The 19,719-nt window shown below is 35.5% G+C and overlaps 2 protein-coding genes across 5 annotated transcripts; both read left to right on the top strand.

The window, feature by feature from the left end:
• The first annotated feature begins 500 nt into the window (after positions 1-500).
• Positions 501-7,885, top strand: LOC132277192 (transcription initiation factor TFIID subunit 15). The gene is made up of 3 exons (XM_059778967.1): positions 501-877; positions 5,857-6,160; positions 7,104-7,885. The coding sequence occupies exons 1-3, from the start codon at positions 700-702 to the stop codon at positions 7,711-7,713; spliced, it is 1,092 nt and encodes a 363-aa protein (XP_059634950.1). The 5' UTR covers positions 501-699; the 3' UTR covers positions 7,714-7,885.
• Positions 7,886-9,182: 1,297 nt separating this feature from the next.
• LOC132277193 (protein tesmin/TSO1-like CXC 5) lies at positions 9,183-18,591 on the top strand. 4 transcript variants are annotated; one of them, XM_059778969.1, is made up of 9 exons: positions 9,190-9,898; positions 10,425-10,541; positions 11,036-11,213; positions 11,767-12,126; positions 12,643-12,746; positions 12,830-12,924; positions 16,860-17,273; positions 17,905-18,197; positions 18,377-18,591. In XM_059778969.1, exons 1-8 carry the CDS (start codon positions 9,603-9,605, stop codon positions 18,162-18,164), a joined length of 1,824 nt encoding a protein of 607 aa, XP_059634952.1. In that variant the 5' UTR covers positions 9,190-9,602; the 3' UTR covers positions 18,165-18,197; positions 18,377-18,591. The 4 variants fall into 4 exon arrangements, with proteins under 4 accessions (XP_059634954.1, XP_059634952.1, XP_059634951.1 ...); XM_059778971.1 differs by lacking the exons at positions 17,905-18,197; positions 18,377-18,591 and adding an exon at positions 17,720-17,892 and having other exon boundaries at positions 9,183-9,898; XM_059778968.1 differs by having other exon boundaries at positions 17,905-18,591.
• Positions 18,592-19,719: the final 1,128 nt, after the last annotated feature.

Genomic DNA, 19,719 nt, shown 5'->3' on the forward strand with positions numbered 1-19,719 from the left:
TTCCAAGATTTAATGGACATTAAATTGATAATGTATGCATACTAAATCAGATTAAAACATGGAGTATATTAATGACTCACCATTTAAAAATAAATAAAAATGAATATTCCATCTCTATTGGGACTGATTTTTTATTTATTTATTTTTATGTTATACTCATTGTGAAAATGAATAATTTTGAATTTTTTTTTTTTTTTGCAAATAACGCGAGTATTTTATAAAATAATAATAATAAGATTGTTGCAAAAATTTTTTAAATTATCTATTTTTTTCTGGTTATGAAGTTTTGTTAAACAAATATTATATATTTGTAATTCTTGTTTTATAAACTTTTCGTGCTTATATTATTTATAATATTTGAATGTACAATAAATTTTTAAAATTTGAAAAATTTAAAATTTAAAATTTAAAATTTAAATAAAAGAATATTCTAGTTTAAATATCAAACTTTTTTACCCGTAGATAGTTGAGGGAGAGTACAAGTTCTTTGGTAAAATAATAAACTAGATGGTTTAGTGAATACTTTGCCCGGTATATATATATATATATATATAGGGATTGGGAGCGCGCAAAGTAAGCGGGGTCAAATTGATATTTCCGCTCTAACACAATCCAAATATATCCATGTAGACAATATTAGGGTTTATATCGTTCATATGCACAGCGAATCCGGCGAAGAAACACCCGAGAGAGAGAAAAATGGGGTCGCGAGAGAAGGATCAGACAACGCCTCACCCGCCTCTCCTGAGCAGCCTCGTCGTACGGCCCACCAACAGTGGCGGAGGTGGAGCTGGCGGTGGCAGCGACTACGAACCCGGCGAGGTTCGTCGCGACCCACCTCCGTATTCTCGCTCCGATCGATTCTACGACGATCCAGGTTCGTCTTTTGGCTTTATATTTTTATTATTATTTGCCATTTCCATTGCTTTGTTCTGAATTCGAATCATTTCCGAATCCCATCTGTTGTTCTGTATTTCAAGACTCGCATATGCTCTAGATTGGTAATTAAGGGTTTCTGATCGGCCCAATAATGATGTTTCGTTGATTCACTATTTCATGTATACATATATATATATATATATATATATATATATATATATATATATATATATATACAGATACAATTATTATCTAAAATATATACACATATATAGATACGTTTTTATGATGTGTATGTGGCTATTTTTTAGCATCTTAACTTATTTGTGGAAATAATATCGTCACTTGCAATGTTCTATTGATGAACTTGTACTAATTCTTAAATTGAAGCAATAAGAGGAAAATAGAGTTTTAGGTCTCTATGATGACGATTTTTGATAAAGTTACCACTTAACCCGCATGGGTGCATAGGAGGAGAGAAGATCTTTTGTGGGATTTAGCTGTGGTATAGTAGTTGGATTCTGGTGCAATATTTGGTTCATACGTTTATTTATGTGCATTTTCCCTAATATTTCTATTTAATTGCCACTTTTTCTTCAGTCGTTGTTCCATATGTAGATTGCACCCACATTTTTTTTTCACTCTTGGTTCTTGGTTAATCATTATAATATATTTTGCCTTGCCATATCAAAGTTGAATTTTTTTGTATGACTATATTTTTGCTCCATTTAGTTGGAGGGATGGAAATGAGAGGGGGAGGGACGGATGATGCATCCCTCATCCCTTGGGAAGGGAAGGTGTCTCCCTCACTTTTTGTTTGGTTGAATGGAAGGGATAGTTGAAATGATAGATGGGGTGACAGTAATTTTTTTTTTTGGTTGGAAGGAACGGAATGAGAGTTTTTATATATTTTTTACCAATATATACTCATGAGGATGAATGCAATTGTTGTGTATGTCAGTATGTGTAAGAGAATTTTAGTAGGGTTTAGCAAAGTAATTTAGTAAATAATTGAAGGTTAAAATTTATGTCACATATACTACAGTTTTGTTTTTCTTTCTTTCCCTCCACTCTTCCGCCCAATTTTGGATGGATAAAAAAACACGGGTTAGGAGGGATGCTTCCTCCCTCTCTTCCTTTCCATCCAACCAAATGAGGGAAGCTTCTTCCATCCTTTCTCTCTTCCATCCTTCCTCAAATCTTTCTTTCCAACCAAACATAGTATTGTATGAGACTTAGAATCAAGTCTTTTGGCAGCCAGTTTGTGTAAATGATTCTGAAAATTAGGTCTGGTTCAGACCGTACTTCCCAAGATCCTCAATTAATGAGAACGATACTGGGTAATATCCTTTGATCTATATCATGAGATTGGGAGACTGGTTTACGTGAAATGGAATTTGGTCTTAACTGTGTCAATTCACAACACATTTAATGGAATGGTAGGTCATGGGGGTTGTTGATATTTAACCAATTTTTTTGAGATAATCACTTTGCAAGTCTTGGATGGTAACTCCTATAGAGTGCATGGCAAGTTTGGGGGCCTGTTACAGTCCTGTTTGGTGTGTTTTTAGCTTTTTAGTTCTGTGTTTGTAAGAAAGTTATTTTTCTTTTTGTCTTTGTTATTATTTTTGATTCGTTGGTATTGTCATGTATTGTATCAAGAACTGACATGAACTAAACTTGAGTTAGCCGAGCTTAGTGCTGAAGAGTGCCAGTTTAAAAGTTCTTTTAGAGTTTGAGTGCCCTTAGTGTTCGTATATTTTTTCATAAATGCATAATGTTCTTTTACTTGCGTATGCATGTATACTTATTGTGCATATTAATAATATGCAATACTCACAGACAAACATTCTGTAAGGGATTTTCCTGTCATTTTTTTTTTTTTTTTTTCTTTTGTTATTATTCCCTAAAATCAGTCACACCCTGTTGACGTTTTATGTGACTGGGATCTACTACTTGAGTTGTTCATTATTTGTTTTGTTAGACTAAGCTTGTATGATATAATTATGCCTTTTTATTTATTTTTAAAAAAAGGAGCTTGATGAGAATATTTTGGAACATCCATTATATAGGAATGACAATAAAAATACCACTCTTTTTTATTATTATTTTTTATTTTTTATTGAGTTAAACAAGAAATGCCTTGGTTTAGGATTTTCCATCCAAAAAAGGATTTTTGGAAATTATCCCTTCATTTCAAAATTTCAGTTAAACAAGAAATTTCTTGGGTTTGGATATTCCATACAAAAAGTTTTTTCTGGCAAATTATCCTTTGTTTCAAAATTTTTGAACACTGTAAAAATTTTCATCCAACAACATTCATAATCTCATGCATTGATTCATTGTTTTAATTATGCCATTATGTTAAATTGTTCCTATCATCACATTAAAAAAAAAAGAAAAAAGAAAAAAAGAAAAAGAAATATAATAACTTAAATTTTTGAACTAATGCATTTCTTAAATCGTAGGATTGACTGTATATTATTAGCGGTGCTCTATCCACTTTCTTTACTGGCTTCATTGTATCTCTTTTTTAATGGCCTCATTGTGTCTCAACTGGTTCATTTTAAAACACCCTGAAGCATTTTAAATTTTAGTATTTTACATGGGCCTTATTAGGCCCTTACTACCTTTGATAACTGATTTTTTTTTTTTTGTAAATTTGGACGTTGGCTAATTTGTCATGTATTTTGGCCTTGTTTATGTTGTGATGCAATGTTGAAGCAAAGTGGCTCTTTATACTTGTTTCTGCTTACATCTGCTTCATAATGTGATGTATTTTCACATATTGGTGCAGCACGCCAGTTGTATTCTATGTGGCTTTTATGTTTTAACTAAAACAAATAGATCTTCATTAATTTTCTCTTCTTTTGTACTTATAAAAAATAAAAAATCGTATGTAGGGCACTTATTGAATGTGTATTTTTTTTTTTGTTTTTTTTGTGCTGTACAAGTTCTAGTTATTCTGGAACATAGGTTTTCAGAACCTTTTCTCAATGTCTTATGCTGTGTGTGTTGTGGAGCATGCGGTTCTAATATAGATTTGGACTATTGAACTCCAAATAAATTTTGCTATTGTGTTTTACAGCTATGAATGTTGCCTCGGGCAAGAACTTGGGTCTTGAAGAAGGCTTGTTGGTGTGAGTGCTGGTATTGGAATATGGTTTTGGTTTTTGGTTTTGAATGGCAAAATGTTGTGCTGAAAAGCCAGTAGTGGTACTTGGTATTTGTGATTGTTCTGTGAAACAGGGGTTTTTTGTGGCTTATATAAGTACATGCCTTCATTTTGGAGCAATGGTGTGGGTGTCTTTTGTTGGAATTTGGTGGGAAGGGTGACTGGTTTTGGCTTTAAATTGCCTCTGAGCTTCTCATTTGTCTGCCAGCCATCGGTGATATATTTCCAAGAATTTGTTTTAAGAAATATGGTATGGTAATGCGATGCGGTTTGAGAAGAGTTGGATTTTGTACAATCATCAAATTGTTAATTGCTCGAGAATTGCGTGTTTATGGTGGTAGTATTAATTGTTCTAACTAGTGGTAAAGCTGATTTACAGTGAGTATATTGTGTTAAATTGGGAAATTCTTGACGTAGCCAATGGGAAGGTGGTATTGGTGTCATGGAAGACTGTGCAGGCTGTATTTTGGGTTATGTCGGGGTCATTAATTTGTGGAATGCCTGGTGTTGGATTTCCAGGGAACTGATATATGTCAGTGAGCCAGTGATCCGTTGGGGGTATTCTGAAATTTTATTTTCTTTGGATGGTTAAATAGGGTTCAAATGTTCAATTGGATCGGCGGCTAAAAAGGTTTGGCTTGAAATTCTATTTTCCCATTGGTGCATGTGCATACAGAAGTTCGGGAACTTTTGTCGCATATTGCTGTCTAGCATCTGCTGGATTTTCATGGATTTTTGTTGTGTTTTGTCCAGCTGGTGGTGAGATGCTACTAGACACTGTTACAGATTTATACTTTCAGATTACCATTTTTTTTGGAGTTTACATGCCCTAGTTTATATACTGTCTCCCAGTTAAGTGGCATCTTCACTAGCAAAAATGTTGAGGATAACTTCCTGGGATCGGATTGCTATTTGAATTTTGCCAACCGTTTCGCCAGAGATTTCGTGCACAATATGGTTTGGGTGGGAAGAGTAATGTAGTTATGCTATTTCAAGGCAACTTTTGGGGTGTCCAATCACATATCTTCTCACAAAACACTAAGATGGTTTCTGAAAGAAAGAGGGTGAATTGATAGTGGGTGGGTTTTTGAATCATTTTGTTATTAGCACTCCCGTGGGTCTTTTGGTTGTTTGTTCCTCATAGGATTTGGTCCATTGGTCTTGCTGCTCCTATTTGCAGGCAAGTTCCGATTGAAGATTTCAGAAGGAATTTTTTCTGGATTTTGTTGGAGTTGGTTTTCTTATTTATTAGGCATCCATGCACCTTGTGGTTATCTGCAGGTGGCAGATGTGTAATGTTTCCCTAATTACCACCAAGGTGTTTCACAAAGTCTTAATGGTTTGTGGTTGGTAATTTCAGGTCTTTAGGTTAGAAATACATTCTTATTTATGTAATGGTTTACAAGATAGGTACGTGCGGCTATCAAATTTAGGAAAATTGGGCTTGTTTTCTTCTCGAGGATTATGAGCACTTATCATGTGGTATTGATAACCATGGTTTAAACTTGCTCATTGCTTCAGTTATATATACTAGTAATCTGAGCTAGTTGCTTGAGAAGTAACAGCAAGGGCTGTCATTGGGTGAACTTGTTAATCTCTTCCATGCTAGTGTATTGTTTTTGTTCCTCTTGACATGGAGACACCCTGACTAATGGTAATCGTCCTTGCAAAGCTTCGTTGAATCCGTCGTTCGCATTATATGGGTCACAAACCTTCAGATATATTATGGACATTATACTTAAAATAGTTTTTCATTTTGTGGTTTGGAGTTGCTTATCTTTGGACTTCTTGGCTTTTTTCAGGATATAGAATTCGTGCAGGTTCTGGTTCTCCAGTGCGCCGAAGGAATGCAGATAATCGCTACAGTCCTGATTTTGGTCATTCAGGTGGACCACCACGCAGTCGTGGATTTGGAAGTGGGAGAGATCCTGGTAGATATCGAGACCATACACCCCCTTATGGTCGTGGGAGAGGTGGTGGCCGGTTTGTTGGTGGTGGTTTTGATGGGCCTGGACTTGGACCTGGACCGTTTAGAGGTGAAGGCTTGCCTAGAAATAATCCTAATGTGCGTCCAAGAGAAGGAGATTGGATATGCCCAGACCCCTCGTATGTCCATTTGTTTTGCAGTTTATGTTAATTTCTTTCCTTCAATTTATTTATATCCATTAGGCAAATTATTATGTTCGTTGATGAACTTGTTCTTAGTGCCTGGGTTCCCCCAAGTATGCTACTTCTGTCCTCCTTGGAATTGGCAAATTGGAGTAAACCTTTACTCCTCCTAGCTGCAAGAAAATTAGAACTGGACATCTTGTTAATAAATTGATAGAACTGTGAATGTGTGGAGCATTAATAACCTGATAGAACTGTCAATGTTTGGAGCATTTGATATCCTCTACTGAGCAACGATGCCCTTATTATTGTGTTTTCTGTTGCTATCCATGCTAGGAGTTACGAGTCACTTGAATATTTCAATGATCAAAGCAAATATAACTAGATTTTATGTGAACATGCATATGCAGGCAGTCTGAATGCTGTAAAATTGCCACTTTTACTGATGTTTATGTATTTGCTCTTGCTAATTCACTTGCATACCAGTTGACACCTGATTTTTAATATTAAATTGGTCAATATTGTGTTGGTTATTCCTACTTAAAAGTTTTTAGCGATTTTTAGGGTGGTTTAAGAAGATTTTTTTGGCAGTTCCAATTTAATGATATATTTGGACCCTGTTAATTATTTATTAATGGCTTGAATTCAATTCCAATTGCTATTTAGCTTTCGTTACTATTTCTACAAGTGATTGTTCATTTAATAGAAGTGGGCAGAACTGATGTCATAATGATTGACTGTATATATTATGCAATTTCTAGCTTTAGGGTCTTGATATTTGACCTTTTCACTGGGAGGGTGTGTGTCTCCTGTTAGTAATTTGTCGTCTTTTAAAGAGAAATATTTTTGTGTAGTAATAATATTTTCTAATAAAGCTACCTACTTTATGCATTTATGAGACACTCAGTCGCGTCTCTCATCAAGTCTTTACATGTGTCAGGTGCAACAATTTGAACTTTGCAAGGCGGGAGTATTGTAACAACTGCAACAGGTTTCGTCATGCCCCTGGAAGGAGCCCCCGGAGGGGATACGCTGGCCCACCGCCTTCACATGCGCCCCCTAGACGTTTCCCTGGTCCTCCAGGGGATCGTTCTCCTCCAGGCAGGACTCTGAACGGCTTTAGGTCTCCCCCTCGTGGTTGGGTCAGAGATACTCGTGAGTTTGGGGCTGGTGGTCCTCTTCATCCAAGGCATGACAACAGGTTTCCTGATAACCCCATGCGCAGAGATCGACCGGATTATCCTGAAGATGACTACAGGGATAGGAGCAAGTTTGATAGACCTATGCCAATGGATTGGGGCCACAGAGACCGTGGAAGGGATGACTTCTTCAATGAGAGGAAAGGTTATGAGAGGCGGCTACCATCTCCACCACCTCCAACAACACTTGCCCCTCATCGTGGCCGATGGGGACGTGATGTGAGAGAGAGGAGCCGGTCTCCTATTAGGGGTGGACCACCACCAAAGGAATATCGTCGAGATATGTTCACAGGACGGGGGCGAGATGATCGGCGTGGAATGGGCAGAGGGCGGATTGGTGATGCATATTAGCAGGTTTTTGTGTGGCATATAGGTTGTTTTAAATAGATGTATGTTCTTTTAGAGAGTAGACGTAATCACTTTTTGAGGATTTTGAATAGTGGTTATGGTTTGATGTTGTGAAACTTTAAACAAGATCAAAACTCGGTTTTTTGAATTCTGGATTTGCTGTTTTGGGTTGAAATTGTGGCATGGCAATATTGTAGTACCACGTAACCACTGCCAAGGCTTCAGTTCCAAGCTTCACAAGTCAACACAACAACATCCTTCAATCATCTGCTGACATTGTCAATTTCAAATTAACCACGTGTCTCACATTTGAGTTTTTGAATTCAGTTCTTCTGGTTCTGGGGTCGCAATAGTGGCTCTGATTTTCTACTTCGTTTCTCTTTTTATTGTCATGAATGAAATTGGAAAACTTGATGCAGCCTACTAATTCCAATTTCATTGGGTGTTGCACATTCCACCACAAGACCATGAGAAGGGCAGTGGATGACTTTTATAAATTCCAAGTACTAGACATGGTCATTGGTCAAGGTCTGTATGCCGCCGGCGCATTTTGGCCATGTAGTTTGTTCGGAGCTTGGATATTTTACCCAACTTTTTTGGCACTGCATTAACAATATCCCAACTTGCACTAACAATTTCTAACTTCCGACAACAAAGGAGTAGGAGTGTTTGAGTTTCTTGGCAATAAAAAGAAATAAAAAATCAATATCCTCTCAATTTAACAGAGATTGATCTATTTAATTTCATATAGTTGAAAAATGTTCTTAGATATCGTGTTTCCTTTATTTAATTTTAATTTTGTGACATATTGGTATGAAATATTAATTAATTTCCATAATCTGCATTAACAAACGCAAATTACATTATGTGAAATTTTAAGTAGGAGTTCAAAATATTTAAATCGCTAAACACAGTTACACAGCACAAGAAGTTTGAGTTCTCGTAGTTATCCGTAAATTTCAAATCTTGTCCATCGATTCATTGTCTCATATTAACAATAAATAAATCTCTACCGCACATCGAAGAATAGAATTTACCCATTACGTCACAAGTCAACACCTTCGTAAACTCTTTAGCGCCAATATCACTTTATTAATTGCTATTTCTTTTATAATGAAGCAGAATCCTAAGACACAAAAAAAAACTGATAAGGTACTCTTTAGTTCATCAAAGTTTATTAATTTGTCCACTCATATCTTGACACACACATTTCGGAAATACAATTGCCACGCTGGCCAGATTCCTATGGAAAGTTGCAAGGCTCAATCTTAATATCAATAATAGCAGATAACTACTCTTCGTACGCTGCCACTCGCTTCGATTCACACAAGTTCCACTAAAATACACCATTTTTTTAATCCAACGGTGTAACAATGAGCTTCCACCCTTCTATGAATTTCGTCCTTTAGATTAAATATTTCAATAAACACCGTAGGATGCCATTATCACGCTAATCTTACCGTCCAATTTTCACAAAATCGAATTTCAAAAGCTGGAGGGGGAGTAGCGACACAAGTCTACATGCTCTTTCTCTGGTTCCCCTTTCCTCGTTTTCTCTGTGCATCTTAGCTGAGTCTCTCTCATCACTCTCTCTGTGTTTATAGTTATATGTATGTATATACGTAGGGATCGAACTTCGTTGATTCAGGTCAATCTGCTACAATTTTCGACTAACATTTTTGCGGATTTTGGCATAAATCTGAGCTATTTTAACGACAGTGTTTCCGATTTTTGATTCTATGTTCAGACGATAATGATTTTGAATTTGCCGGGATTTGTGAAATTTTTGTGATTCTCGGAGAGAAATCAGTGAATTTGAGTTCATTTATTGGAATCTTGAATTTTTTTTTTGAATTTGTTTGGGCGTTTTTTGGATTTTGAACTTGAAGTTGATGGAGCAAAGCGAAGGAGGGGATTTACCTCCAGAAAAGGCTCAATCGGGCACCCCACTGTCGATGGCGACCTCGGATTTTCCAGGTAAGAGGCTCGCGAGGCAGTTGGATTTCACCGGCTTCGGTGGTGCTTCGTCGGCAACTGTTGTGCTGCCGGAGCACCCTCAGCATCCCGCGACTCATCCGCTGCCGCCACCAACACAGCCGCAGACGAGCGCACAGATGCAGCCGCCACTGCAGCAGCTACAGTTGATGCCGACGCAATCTCAGACACCTCATCCTCCGATACGCCCCGTGTAAAGTTTCTATACCTTTTCTGTTTGTTGAAACAATTTCAAATTTGTTTGAAAGATCTTGGAAGGTAAGTTATCAAAATGTTGGATTCCAAAGGGTTTAGATGTTTTGATTGTCTCTTTAATATTTGGTTGTTTATCTATTATTCTTTAATATCAACCATAACTTGAATTTCTATCAGGGTATAATTTGAATATGTTGCATTGTACAACTAGCTTTGACAAAAATATGTCAATACATTACTTATATACAATTTTCAAATTCTGTTTGTTAAATAACTTAATAGGTTCTATTATGCGTGTGTTCACCTCGCACATTCACTCCCCTGCCGGTGTTAATACCAACTTGTGGATCATATGCAATACAATGAAATAACCCATTTTATAGAGTTTGTCTACTGTTTCTGTTTCTTGGATAATAAAAATGAATAATAAGAATTGATGATTTTTCTATTTTATAATTGTATCATAATATTGGTGCAATCGAGTACTTTGATTGACTTTCTTATTTTATTTTTTTTCCGTTCAGAAAACCAGAATCTCCAAGAACAAGAACAAAGCAAAATGCCGAAGCAAAAGATGGTACTCCGAAGAAGCAAAAACAGCAAAAACAATGCAATTGTAAACACTCAAGATGCTTAAAATTGTAAGCATACATCTCTAGATACACTTTTGGTAATATAAAATTAAAGAGTTAATACAATGTTTTCCTTTATTAGAATGCTGAAATAGTTTTCATAATCAATTGTTGAGATCAAAACAAACTAGTGCATATGATAAGGCCTCTAGAATATTTAGGGGAAGTTTTTGGAACCCTTCTACTAAATATCTTAGAATTGAGGACATTTCATACAATTCTAGAACATTATATAATATACATGCCATGTAATGTAGATGTTGTGCACTTGTCCCACTGAACAATTATATAGTGGTCGCATTGGAAATTATAATATAACTCTTTAGGATTTATGATAGGTGATTGAGAACTTATGTTATATCTTTACAAATATTTCCAACTACACTTATATTTAAGAATAAGAGTTCTAATGTATTCTTTCACTATCTTCCTGGAAATGCTTCTTGATTATGTACTGCATAATAATAATGATATAAAGTTAATTGTGTTGACGTGTTCCCCAGGTATTGTGAGTGCTTTGCATCTGGAATATACTGTGATGGATGCAACTGTGTAAATTGTCATAATAATGTTGAAAATGAGGCGGCCAGACGAGAAGCTGTTGAAGCTACTTTAGAACGTAATCCAAATGCATTCCGACCAAAAATTGGTAACAGTCCTCATGCAGCTCGGACAATTAGGGTATGTATCTTTATTAACATATGTATGGAGAACAGTAGTCCAGTTACAAATAAAGCAAGGTTTTAATCCATCAGGAAGATTTTTCATTTTGCAATACTAACATTTTAAAAAATGTTACATATCGTAGAAATTAGGCTACATAAAACAACTTGATTGTGCAAATAATAAAGAAAGTAAAATACTACCAATAACAATTCATAAAAGCAATTAAGCTATTATAGAAAGAATAAATATCCAATAATTTTGGTCAGAAAGTATTGTGTCAAATCTTATGCATTTTTGTAGTTCTTCAGAATCATTATGTGGGAGGCATGATATTGCTTTTCCGAAAGGTGGTAATTTTATTATTTGCTACTTTTGTCTGAATATCTCATATGCGATTGGTCTTTGGAGAGTATAAATGTGAAATTGAAGGAAAAAGTCCTGGATGAATGGAACCGAATTAGATAGTACTTCTCGTTTTAAATATAATTATTTATTGTTGGTATATTCTAAACATTGCATTTGTATTGGGCTGTTGTTGACAAGCAAATTGACTTTGAAATATATGTAGGAGGAGGTTGGGGAAGTTTTAGTGTTGGGAAAGCACAACAAAGGATGCCATTGCAAGAAATCAGGGTGCCTTAAAAAGTACTGTGAATGCTTCCAAGCCAACATTCTCTGCTCTGAAAACTGTAAATGCATGGACTGCAAGAATTTTGAAGGAAGTGAAGAGAGGCAGGCTCTCTTTCATGGTGATCATGCCAATAACATGATGTATATCCAACAGGCAGCAAATGCTGCCATTACTGGTGCTATTGGATCCTCTGGTTATGGATCCCCTCCGGTTTCCAAGAAAAGAAAAGGTCAGGAGCTCTTCTTTGGACCAACGGCTAAAGATCCATCTGTTCATAGGCTTGCACAATTTCAACAGGTGAACTTGATCTTTTGCTCCATTTATTGATTGAATATTTTTGGGTTGGTTGGTGAAATTCAGCAATCTATAATCATTAATGTGCATAACATTTCACACCAAGTCAGCTGAGCTTACTTGAGTAAACTAATGATAGTTGGTTAATAATTTGGCTTTGCATTGGTAATTTGGTATGCATGACTACAAGGACCATTGCTTGGTGCGGTGGTAAAAACTCAGACTGACAAGCATGAAAATGCAAGTTTGAGCCTGATGGAAGCAACTTTGTGCGAAATAATGCCAAAGTTTAGGTTTGTATCCACTGTACCTCTCCTAACAACCTTCATTAATGAGGATCAACACTGGTTAGTATGCAATCTTTTAGGAGTGGTAAAACTTTTTGCATTTTCCTCTATTTTTGTTAGTTGGCATATCTTTGTGTGGCTTAGCATCAAAAGATCATTTATCATTCTCATTTTTAGCTATTGTTTCACAACTCATGATGGTACTTGAAGTATATGTTTTGTATGCTTACAGCAGGCAAATTATATGAAAGCTTCTACACCCTCTACCCTTTCTTCAGTTCCTGTTGCTCGAGCTAATAACATGGCGGCATTAGGCCCTTCAAAATTTACATACAGGTATAAGTGATCATCTAATATATCTTCATGGAAATTTCATTTGGCACTTTATAACGAAACTAACTAGTGTTGCATGGTTGAAGATCTCTGTTAGCAGACATCATCCAACCACAAGACCTGACGGAGCTGTGCTCAGTTTTGGTTTTATATTCAGGAGAAGTTGCCAAGACAATTGCAGGTATATGTGGATGTATATGTGTGTGTGTGTGTGTATATATATAGAAATTTAAAGCAAATGGTTGGCATTAATTGAGGTACCTAAATTAACCATACATCTTTGAGTGGATATGCATGCCCGTGTGATTAAGCCACCAAGGAGCAGCATTTGCATTGAATTTGATTATTTTGCTGGTAATAGGAATAATTGAGTCTTTTCAAAAAGTTTCCTTGGTTGGTTGTTGGATGTGATGTTTTCGCAGGGAAAAAAAGGGGAAAAAAGGAAGTAAAACAGGAAATTGATTCAAATTCTACATTATTTTGAAAACATTTATAGTTTTCTTTTGCTGTGCACATAAAAGAAATATTTTCTGTTGCATAAGTACTTTGCCTAATGTTTTAGCTTATGGTGACGAAATTCTCTTTTAGCCTATTGTAATGGTTATTTTAGATAGTTTCTATATGAACTTATTTAAAAAGTGTGTCTTCTAATGTCTGTGTTTTGTTCAACTTTCAATAGTTTTGTTGTCTTCTACTAAGTTTTTATCTTGTCACGAGTGTGGAACCAGACAGAGACCACTTAAGTCTTTTGAATTGTTGAATGACATAACTTGAAGTCGTTATTCTTTACTATTCCCTTAGGCTATCAAAATTCCCTGTGATTGGTGCCTTTGTGCATGCATGTATGCCTACCTATGTACTTTGTAGCATTTGCCTCTTATTCATTTTGAATTATTTAGTAAGAGTGAAGACCAAGAAATGTACCAGTGAGAAAGAATTACATGGTCCACATTGTGGGAAAACCGTAAGGGAAAGCAAAGACTAAAATCAACTTGCATTGAGATAGTAAGGAAATATATGTAACCGATCTTAGGTAGGTTGGACAAGGCTTAGTTAAGTAGTATTTACTTGCCTCATTTGTATTTTTAACAAGTTGTTGATGAATTTTGAAGCATTTAAAGACGATCAATTCCTCCTAGGTGCAAACAATTCCTTGGAGAGGTGTGTGTTAGTACCAACTAAAAAAAAAAAAAAAAAATTTGAGCCGCCAAAAAAATAAATAAATAAAACCCTAAAGACATGGTATTTCTATACATAGTTAGCCTGAAATATGGAAAAAGTAATTAATATCTGAACCATCCAAAATTTTGTAGAACATTAAAAATATGGCTTCCCTATAAATAGTTGGCTTGAATATATGAAATTAAATAAATACATGGTCTCCTAAAATTTTGTAAGCCTAATAGTGTAAGCCTTCCTATAAATAGTGATATTGAAAACATCAAAATAAATTAGCACGTGTTAGTCTTCAATAGACCCTTATTAGTTTTGGAAGCCCCCATCTGGAGTGGAAGTTCTTAAAAGGTCCAAATAACTCATCTCCATGTTCTCATTTTATGCACTTATTAGGAATAATTTCTTTAGAAGGAGATAGTTATTGTACAGGCTAGAGGTGAATTGAAGTTATTTGGAACTATAGACGATCCGCCTCTGAAATTTTTGCTACTGCACAGGCTTTCATGTGACTTATTGACCTGGTGATGAACGTCCTGAATGGAGTTTGGTAACGTTTGCTATTAGTCAATTGAGGATGTTACTGGTTTTAGCACTGGTTAATTATATGTGCAAATACATTTGGATTGGCTTGAATTTGGTCATGAATTTGGTCATGAGATGAGTAGTCAGGATAGAAACAAAGACCATACCTAAATTTGGAGCCAAACCTAATGTATTTGCTTCCAGTTCTTCTTTCAAATATTCCCTTTTGTTTAATAAAGGGAAATACTTTTGGTTTATAGATTTTTTTTTTTAATATTAAAAAACGTATTAAGACACCAATTGTAAAGAAAAATAAAGAACATATTGAGACATTTGTTGTAAAGAAAAATAGAGAACATATTAAGACACCTATTGTAAAGAAAATTATATAGCTTTTTATAAAAATAAAATAAAATAAAATAAAATTTGGATAACAAGTTTGGTCACTCCAAATAAAAATTCTTGGATCTGCCCCTGCCTTCAATGTGGTTCCATTTTTCCAATTTCTTTTTCCATCGTTGGAAAAGGGAATTCAACTTCTGATCAGGTCCTATGACTAATAACTTGACTAATAGGATATATCAAGGACTCAAGGTCTCGAAAATAGTGATATATTGATGGATATAGCGCTAATAACACACACATCTTTTATCCCATGCCAACGTCCTGTGTAATAGTAAAATAATAATGATCACATTCATGTTTATTAGCACTTTTAAGGTCTCTTCCCCATTATTATTATTTTTTTCTTTCGGAAAAAGCAAAAGATATAAAAAAATCCTACATCTTGCTATAGGTAAATTATAGCAATATTGTAATAATAATAAAAATGAAATCACATTCATACTTTTAGACATTACTGTGCCATCATCCTTAAATTATAAGGCCTATATAAAATTGAACTTTTGATATTGCAATCTTGCTTGTAGTCTGACTGGAATCTAAAAAATAAAATGAAATGTGAGCTACAGAAAACAACTAAAGAACACACATTTATGAGAAAATAATCATATGAAACTTGGCTAATTTGAAAAAGGAAGGACATGAAAGAAAAAAGGATATAGAAACAACTAAACCAAAATATTGTTTTTCTCATCTTCTTCTTTTTTCTTTTCCCAAGTTAACTTAGATCTGCTTAAAAATGAAGAAGATGTTCAAGCTTCTGAGGAGAGGAATTCAAGTTTAGAGGATGCCACCTCCCACGGGCTGTACAAAGTATCCTAACTCACACTTTATTTATTTATTTATTTATTGTAAATGAGATCTCAACATTTGTGTGTGTGCAGTCTTAGATTCTTATATCAGTAAGACTATTCCAAAAGATTATTACAAGAGGGTATAAGTTCTTACAGCCAACATCGTCACCGCTAACTCTTTGTAATGACCTAGGTTTCAAGACTCAATTGCATCATGCTATATCTGTCTAGTTGTACTTGGCCAAACTCAATTTTGATATATTAGTGTGAATGTTTTTACATTCGTTTGGACTGTTATGTTATCATATTGGTCACTACAGATAACTGTCTATAACCAATATTGGTAATACAGAGCCATAATGGTAGTTAAGCACCTAGGGTCTTTTTCCTACTTCCAGTGGATGCCAACTCCCTTCAAATTCGGTCTAGGGCTAGATCTAGCCTCCAGATCTCAGGATCCACAAGGTTCGGGTCTAGATATTGAATCAAAAGCTTCCAATACTTCAAAAAATTTGTAAGTGTTTTTTTTTTTTTCCCACTTAGACACTCTAGAGCTTCCAATCCACTGATTGTCGTGTGTACTTCTGTACATGTTCTAAATCCTCTAGGTGCTCGTTTAGCTACTAATTTTTACTTGTATTTTGACATGTATGAGAAATTTTAGTTGTTTTTTATGTATATATGTAAATATGTGTGTGGATTTTGTTTCTCTCGTGCTTGTTTCTCCATATTTTTAAGTTGTGTAGTGGTGCATTTTGGTCTGCTACTCATATTAAATCACCTTTAAATATTCAACAAAATTCATTAAATTGGATACTACAATTAAAAGATTCATATGTATATTTCTGGGTCTAGGTTTGTGCGGTAAAATATTCACTACCATAAAGATTCATATGTATATTTTTGGGTCTAGGTGTGTGCGGTAAAATATTCACTACCATAAGAATTGATGCTGTTACATAACTCATTACATCCCCAATCTATTACGCCACGACCACGTCCATGTTGCCCACTGTGAGTCTCTGACCGCAAACTAAAACTTTGGTAATGTGTAATACAAAATAATTTGCTATCAAAATAGACTGCTTCAGGAGTTTTTTTTTTTTTTGGTGTGTGTTTGTGTGCTTAGTGGTATATTTTGAATTTTTGAGTGAGCATGCAATAATACCATCATTCAACCAAGTGGAGCCTTCTACTGAATTCTGTATTCTAATACGTCCAGATAAAAGAAATGTAACAGAGAATCAGGCCGAAGATTCAATGGAAACTGCCCTTGCTTCATCAACTCAAAACAGCTTACAGGGCCAGAAGGAACCAAATGTTAAAGCCGTGGGAGATGATTGTTCAAGTGGGAACCAGGCTGAGAAAATAGGCCCAGAGGAGTGCAGTTCAGATGGCGCTGATGTCTCAAAAGGAAGGCCGATGTCTCCTGGAACGCTAGCATTGATGTGTGATGAACAAGATACGATGTTCATGGCTGCTTCTTCCCCTAAGCTAATGGGTCATGGCTGCAACACATCTTCTCAGGTGCCTCATAGGCAAGGCATGACTGAAGCCTATGCAGAGCAAGAAAGGATTGTATTGACAAAATTTCGTGATTGTCTTAATAGGCTCATCACTTTAGGAGAAATAAAAGGTAAGTTTCTCTCTCCCCTTGTATTAAATTTTGGAAATTTTAAGTGGTATTGCAAGCAAAGAAAGCTTTTTTGGTGGAAATAAACTAAAAAGCTTGGCCAGTGAGCTGATAAAACTCCATTTGGGACCAAAAAGGAAAGATCAACCGATGCTATTTGTTTAAAAGGCCCACTTATATCAGAATATTAGTGTGTATCTTTATTTGTTATGAAACCAACAATTGTCATATATTTCTCACTGTTGGAACAAGATATGCCTTCTCTCAAGAATGTTAAGGACGCTCCATGGCATTTGTATGTCTTGGGGATGACTTGTTCCGGAATTGAAATGTTTGGATTAATACAGACTGTCATTGACACCATAAAGATTTTGAAACCATAGCGAAGTGAGTGTTAAGATTTCATGGGAACAGATACTGAATGTACGGCTTTTTCGATTATATGATAGGCAGTGTATAACATAATGTGGCATGCTCGTCTTTTATTCTAAACAATCTGATGCCGGTGGAGCTGAAACTAACTGCTACATTGTAAAGAGGAAATAGAGGCATGATCAATGAATTTTTTCTTTTATATAGTCTTGACTTGTTTGATTATTTGGGAAACTAATAAGGTTCATCGTTACATATGCAGAAGCAAAGTGTTCTTCATTGGCCAGAACCGAATCAGGTGGTCAAGCAGACGCAGTTAGTAATTGCACTGTAAATACTAGAACAGAAAGAAGGAATCAAGAGGAACCCTACAGCAACGGTGTTGCAAATTCTGCTGTTCCACCTACACCCAAAATGTCACAAATGGTTATTACAGCGGCTGCTACGTCTAACAATGATAAGCTTACAAAGATTCCGTCCCCGGCCGAAAATGGAAATATAAAACCAAAGACTGAAAAATAGATGTAAAGATTTAGAAAAGAGGATTGGCCACAGGTATGCGACTGCATCTCTGTAATATTAAGCCATTTTTCATGTTGGCTTGTCTATGATGCAGTGGCAAGATTATACGGGGGCCATTGTTAGCTGACTAGGATCTGATCCATTTCTTACATAATTTCATGCTATATTTTTTTCAAATTGATTTTCTAGTCTCATTTACTATTTATTAACAGGTTGCGCAAAATGCAGAGCCTTGTAAATTCTGAGGATATTCTCCATGCCAATGACCATCTTACCTTGTATTACTATACGCAAAAATTATTTTTGTCAGTTTTGTCAATTCACATTGTTTAGTAACAAGGAGCAGTTTAATGAATTTTTATGGTTTATCAGTTAATTCCATTGCAAGAATAATTTTGGATAATACTTATTTTGTTCGTTATTATAATATGACGTTATATGGCCTTTTGTTTTTTTTAAAAATAATACTGTACATTTTTTGAATTTGGAGATGCTAAGTAAGTATCACTTGAGTGGGGGCACCATTAAATGATGTCAGGGCGATACTATGTGGTGAGGCTCACACTATACTTGTATATTCCCTATACGGCATCTTTCAAATTCAGATAATGTATTATTGTTCTTATTTTAATTCAGCACTCGAATCACTTCTCACCAACTAAAAAAGATTAGTTTCCTAAATTTAATGCACTCCCTCTCATCATATTTTGTATTCTTGTCAAATTGATTTTGCTAGATCCATTTGACAGTTGATGTGGGGGGAAAAATAAACGGAGAGGAAAGATAAATTGCTCCGAAACGTGGTAATATTTTGTATTTAAAATTTTTCACCTGCACGTGGTTTGACACATAAAGTTGTAATTGTAGTATACGAATCATAGTTTTCGCATGGTATGGAAGAAAACTATAGTCAACTCAATTTCACTTGGGTGATTCGTAGTGAGAGGAGGGGTTTTTACTTGAAGGGCCACAAAGTACATCTAAAAGTAGACATTATTTTTCAGACCGGTCTCATACTCAATTTTTGTTTTTTTTAAGGTTAAGCAAACTCACGTACCCATGCCTCTACTGAGGCTTGAACTCCCAACTTCCCCTTTGGGGAGGTGGGTTTGTACCAGCCTCAAATTTCCGTCCTCTCACTTGTCATCATTGGAAGAAGCAATAAAATTCAGATAGTGATATTCAACCCCAAGGGGTAGCCTAGTGGCAAGGACCGCCTTGGGCTAACTCCAGGAGGAGGAGAAAACAGTTAAGCTCAATAGAGCATGGTACAATTCATGAGCATTGACATGTGATGTTAATTTTGGGCATCATCTTGCATAACCCATACTGCAACACAAGATCATGTCATCAGAATTGGAATTTTCAATCTCATTGTGGGAAAATAAGATTTATTAGTTGTGTACCGGCGTTAATAGCTAGGGATTTATTGGTTGTGTACAGGCTGCTGTTAATAGCTAGAGATTTACAGGCTACAGGCTGTTAATAGCTAGAGATTTATTAGTTATTGCAATCCCTGATTTCTAGGAATCAGTTTTTTATTAGCTTCCTAGAA

Source organism: Cornus florida, unplaced genomic scaffold (genome assembly GCF_030987335.1).
Source record: "Cornus florida cultivar Cherokee Brave unplaced genomic scaffold, ASM3098733v1 CherokeeBrave_3.0.0_Hap2_Chr10, whole genome shotgun sequence".
NCBI lineage: Eukaryota > Viridiplantae > Streptophyta > Magnoliopsida > Cornales > Cornaceae > Cornus > Cornus florida.

Excerpts from the sequence above, each read along its gene's own strand:
- LOC132277192 (XM_059778967.1), top strand. The coding sequence starts at position 700 with ATGGGGTCGCGAGAGAAGGATCAGACAACGCCTCACCCGCCTCTCCTG. Across the intron at positions 878-5,856 it reads TCGATTCTACGACGATCCAG|GATATAGAATTCGTGCAGGT; the intron begins GTTCGTCTTTTG and ends GGCTTTTTTCAG. Across the intron at positions 6,161-7,103 it reads TGGATATGCCCAGACCCCTC|GTGCAACAATTTGAACTTTG; the intron begins GTATGTCCATTT and ends TACATGTGTCAG.
- LOC132277193 (XM_059778968.1), top strand. The coding sequence starts at position 9,603 with ATGGAGCAAAGCGAAGGAGGGGATTTACCTCCAGAAAAGGCTCAATCG. Across the intron at positions 10,542-11,035 it reads CACTCAAGATGCTTAAAATT|GTATTGTGAGTGCTTTGCAT; the intron begins GTAAGCATACAT and ends CGTGTTCCCCAG. Across the intron at positions 12,127-12,642 it reads GGCTTGCACAATTTCAACAG|CAGGCAAATTATATGAAAGC; the intron begins GTGAACTTGATC and ends GTATGCTTACAG.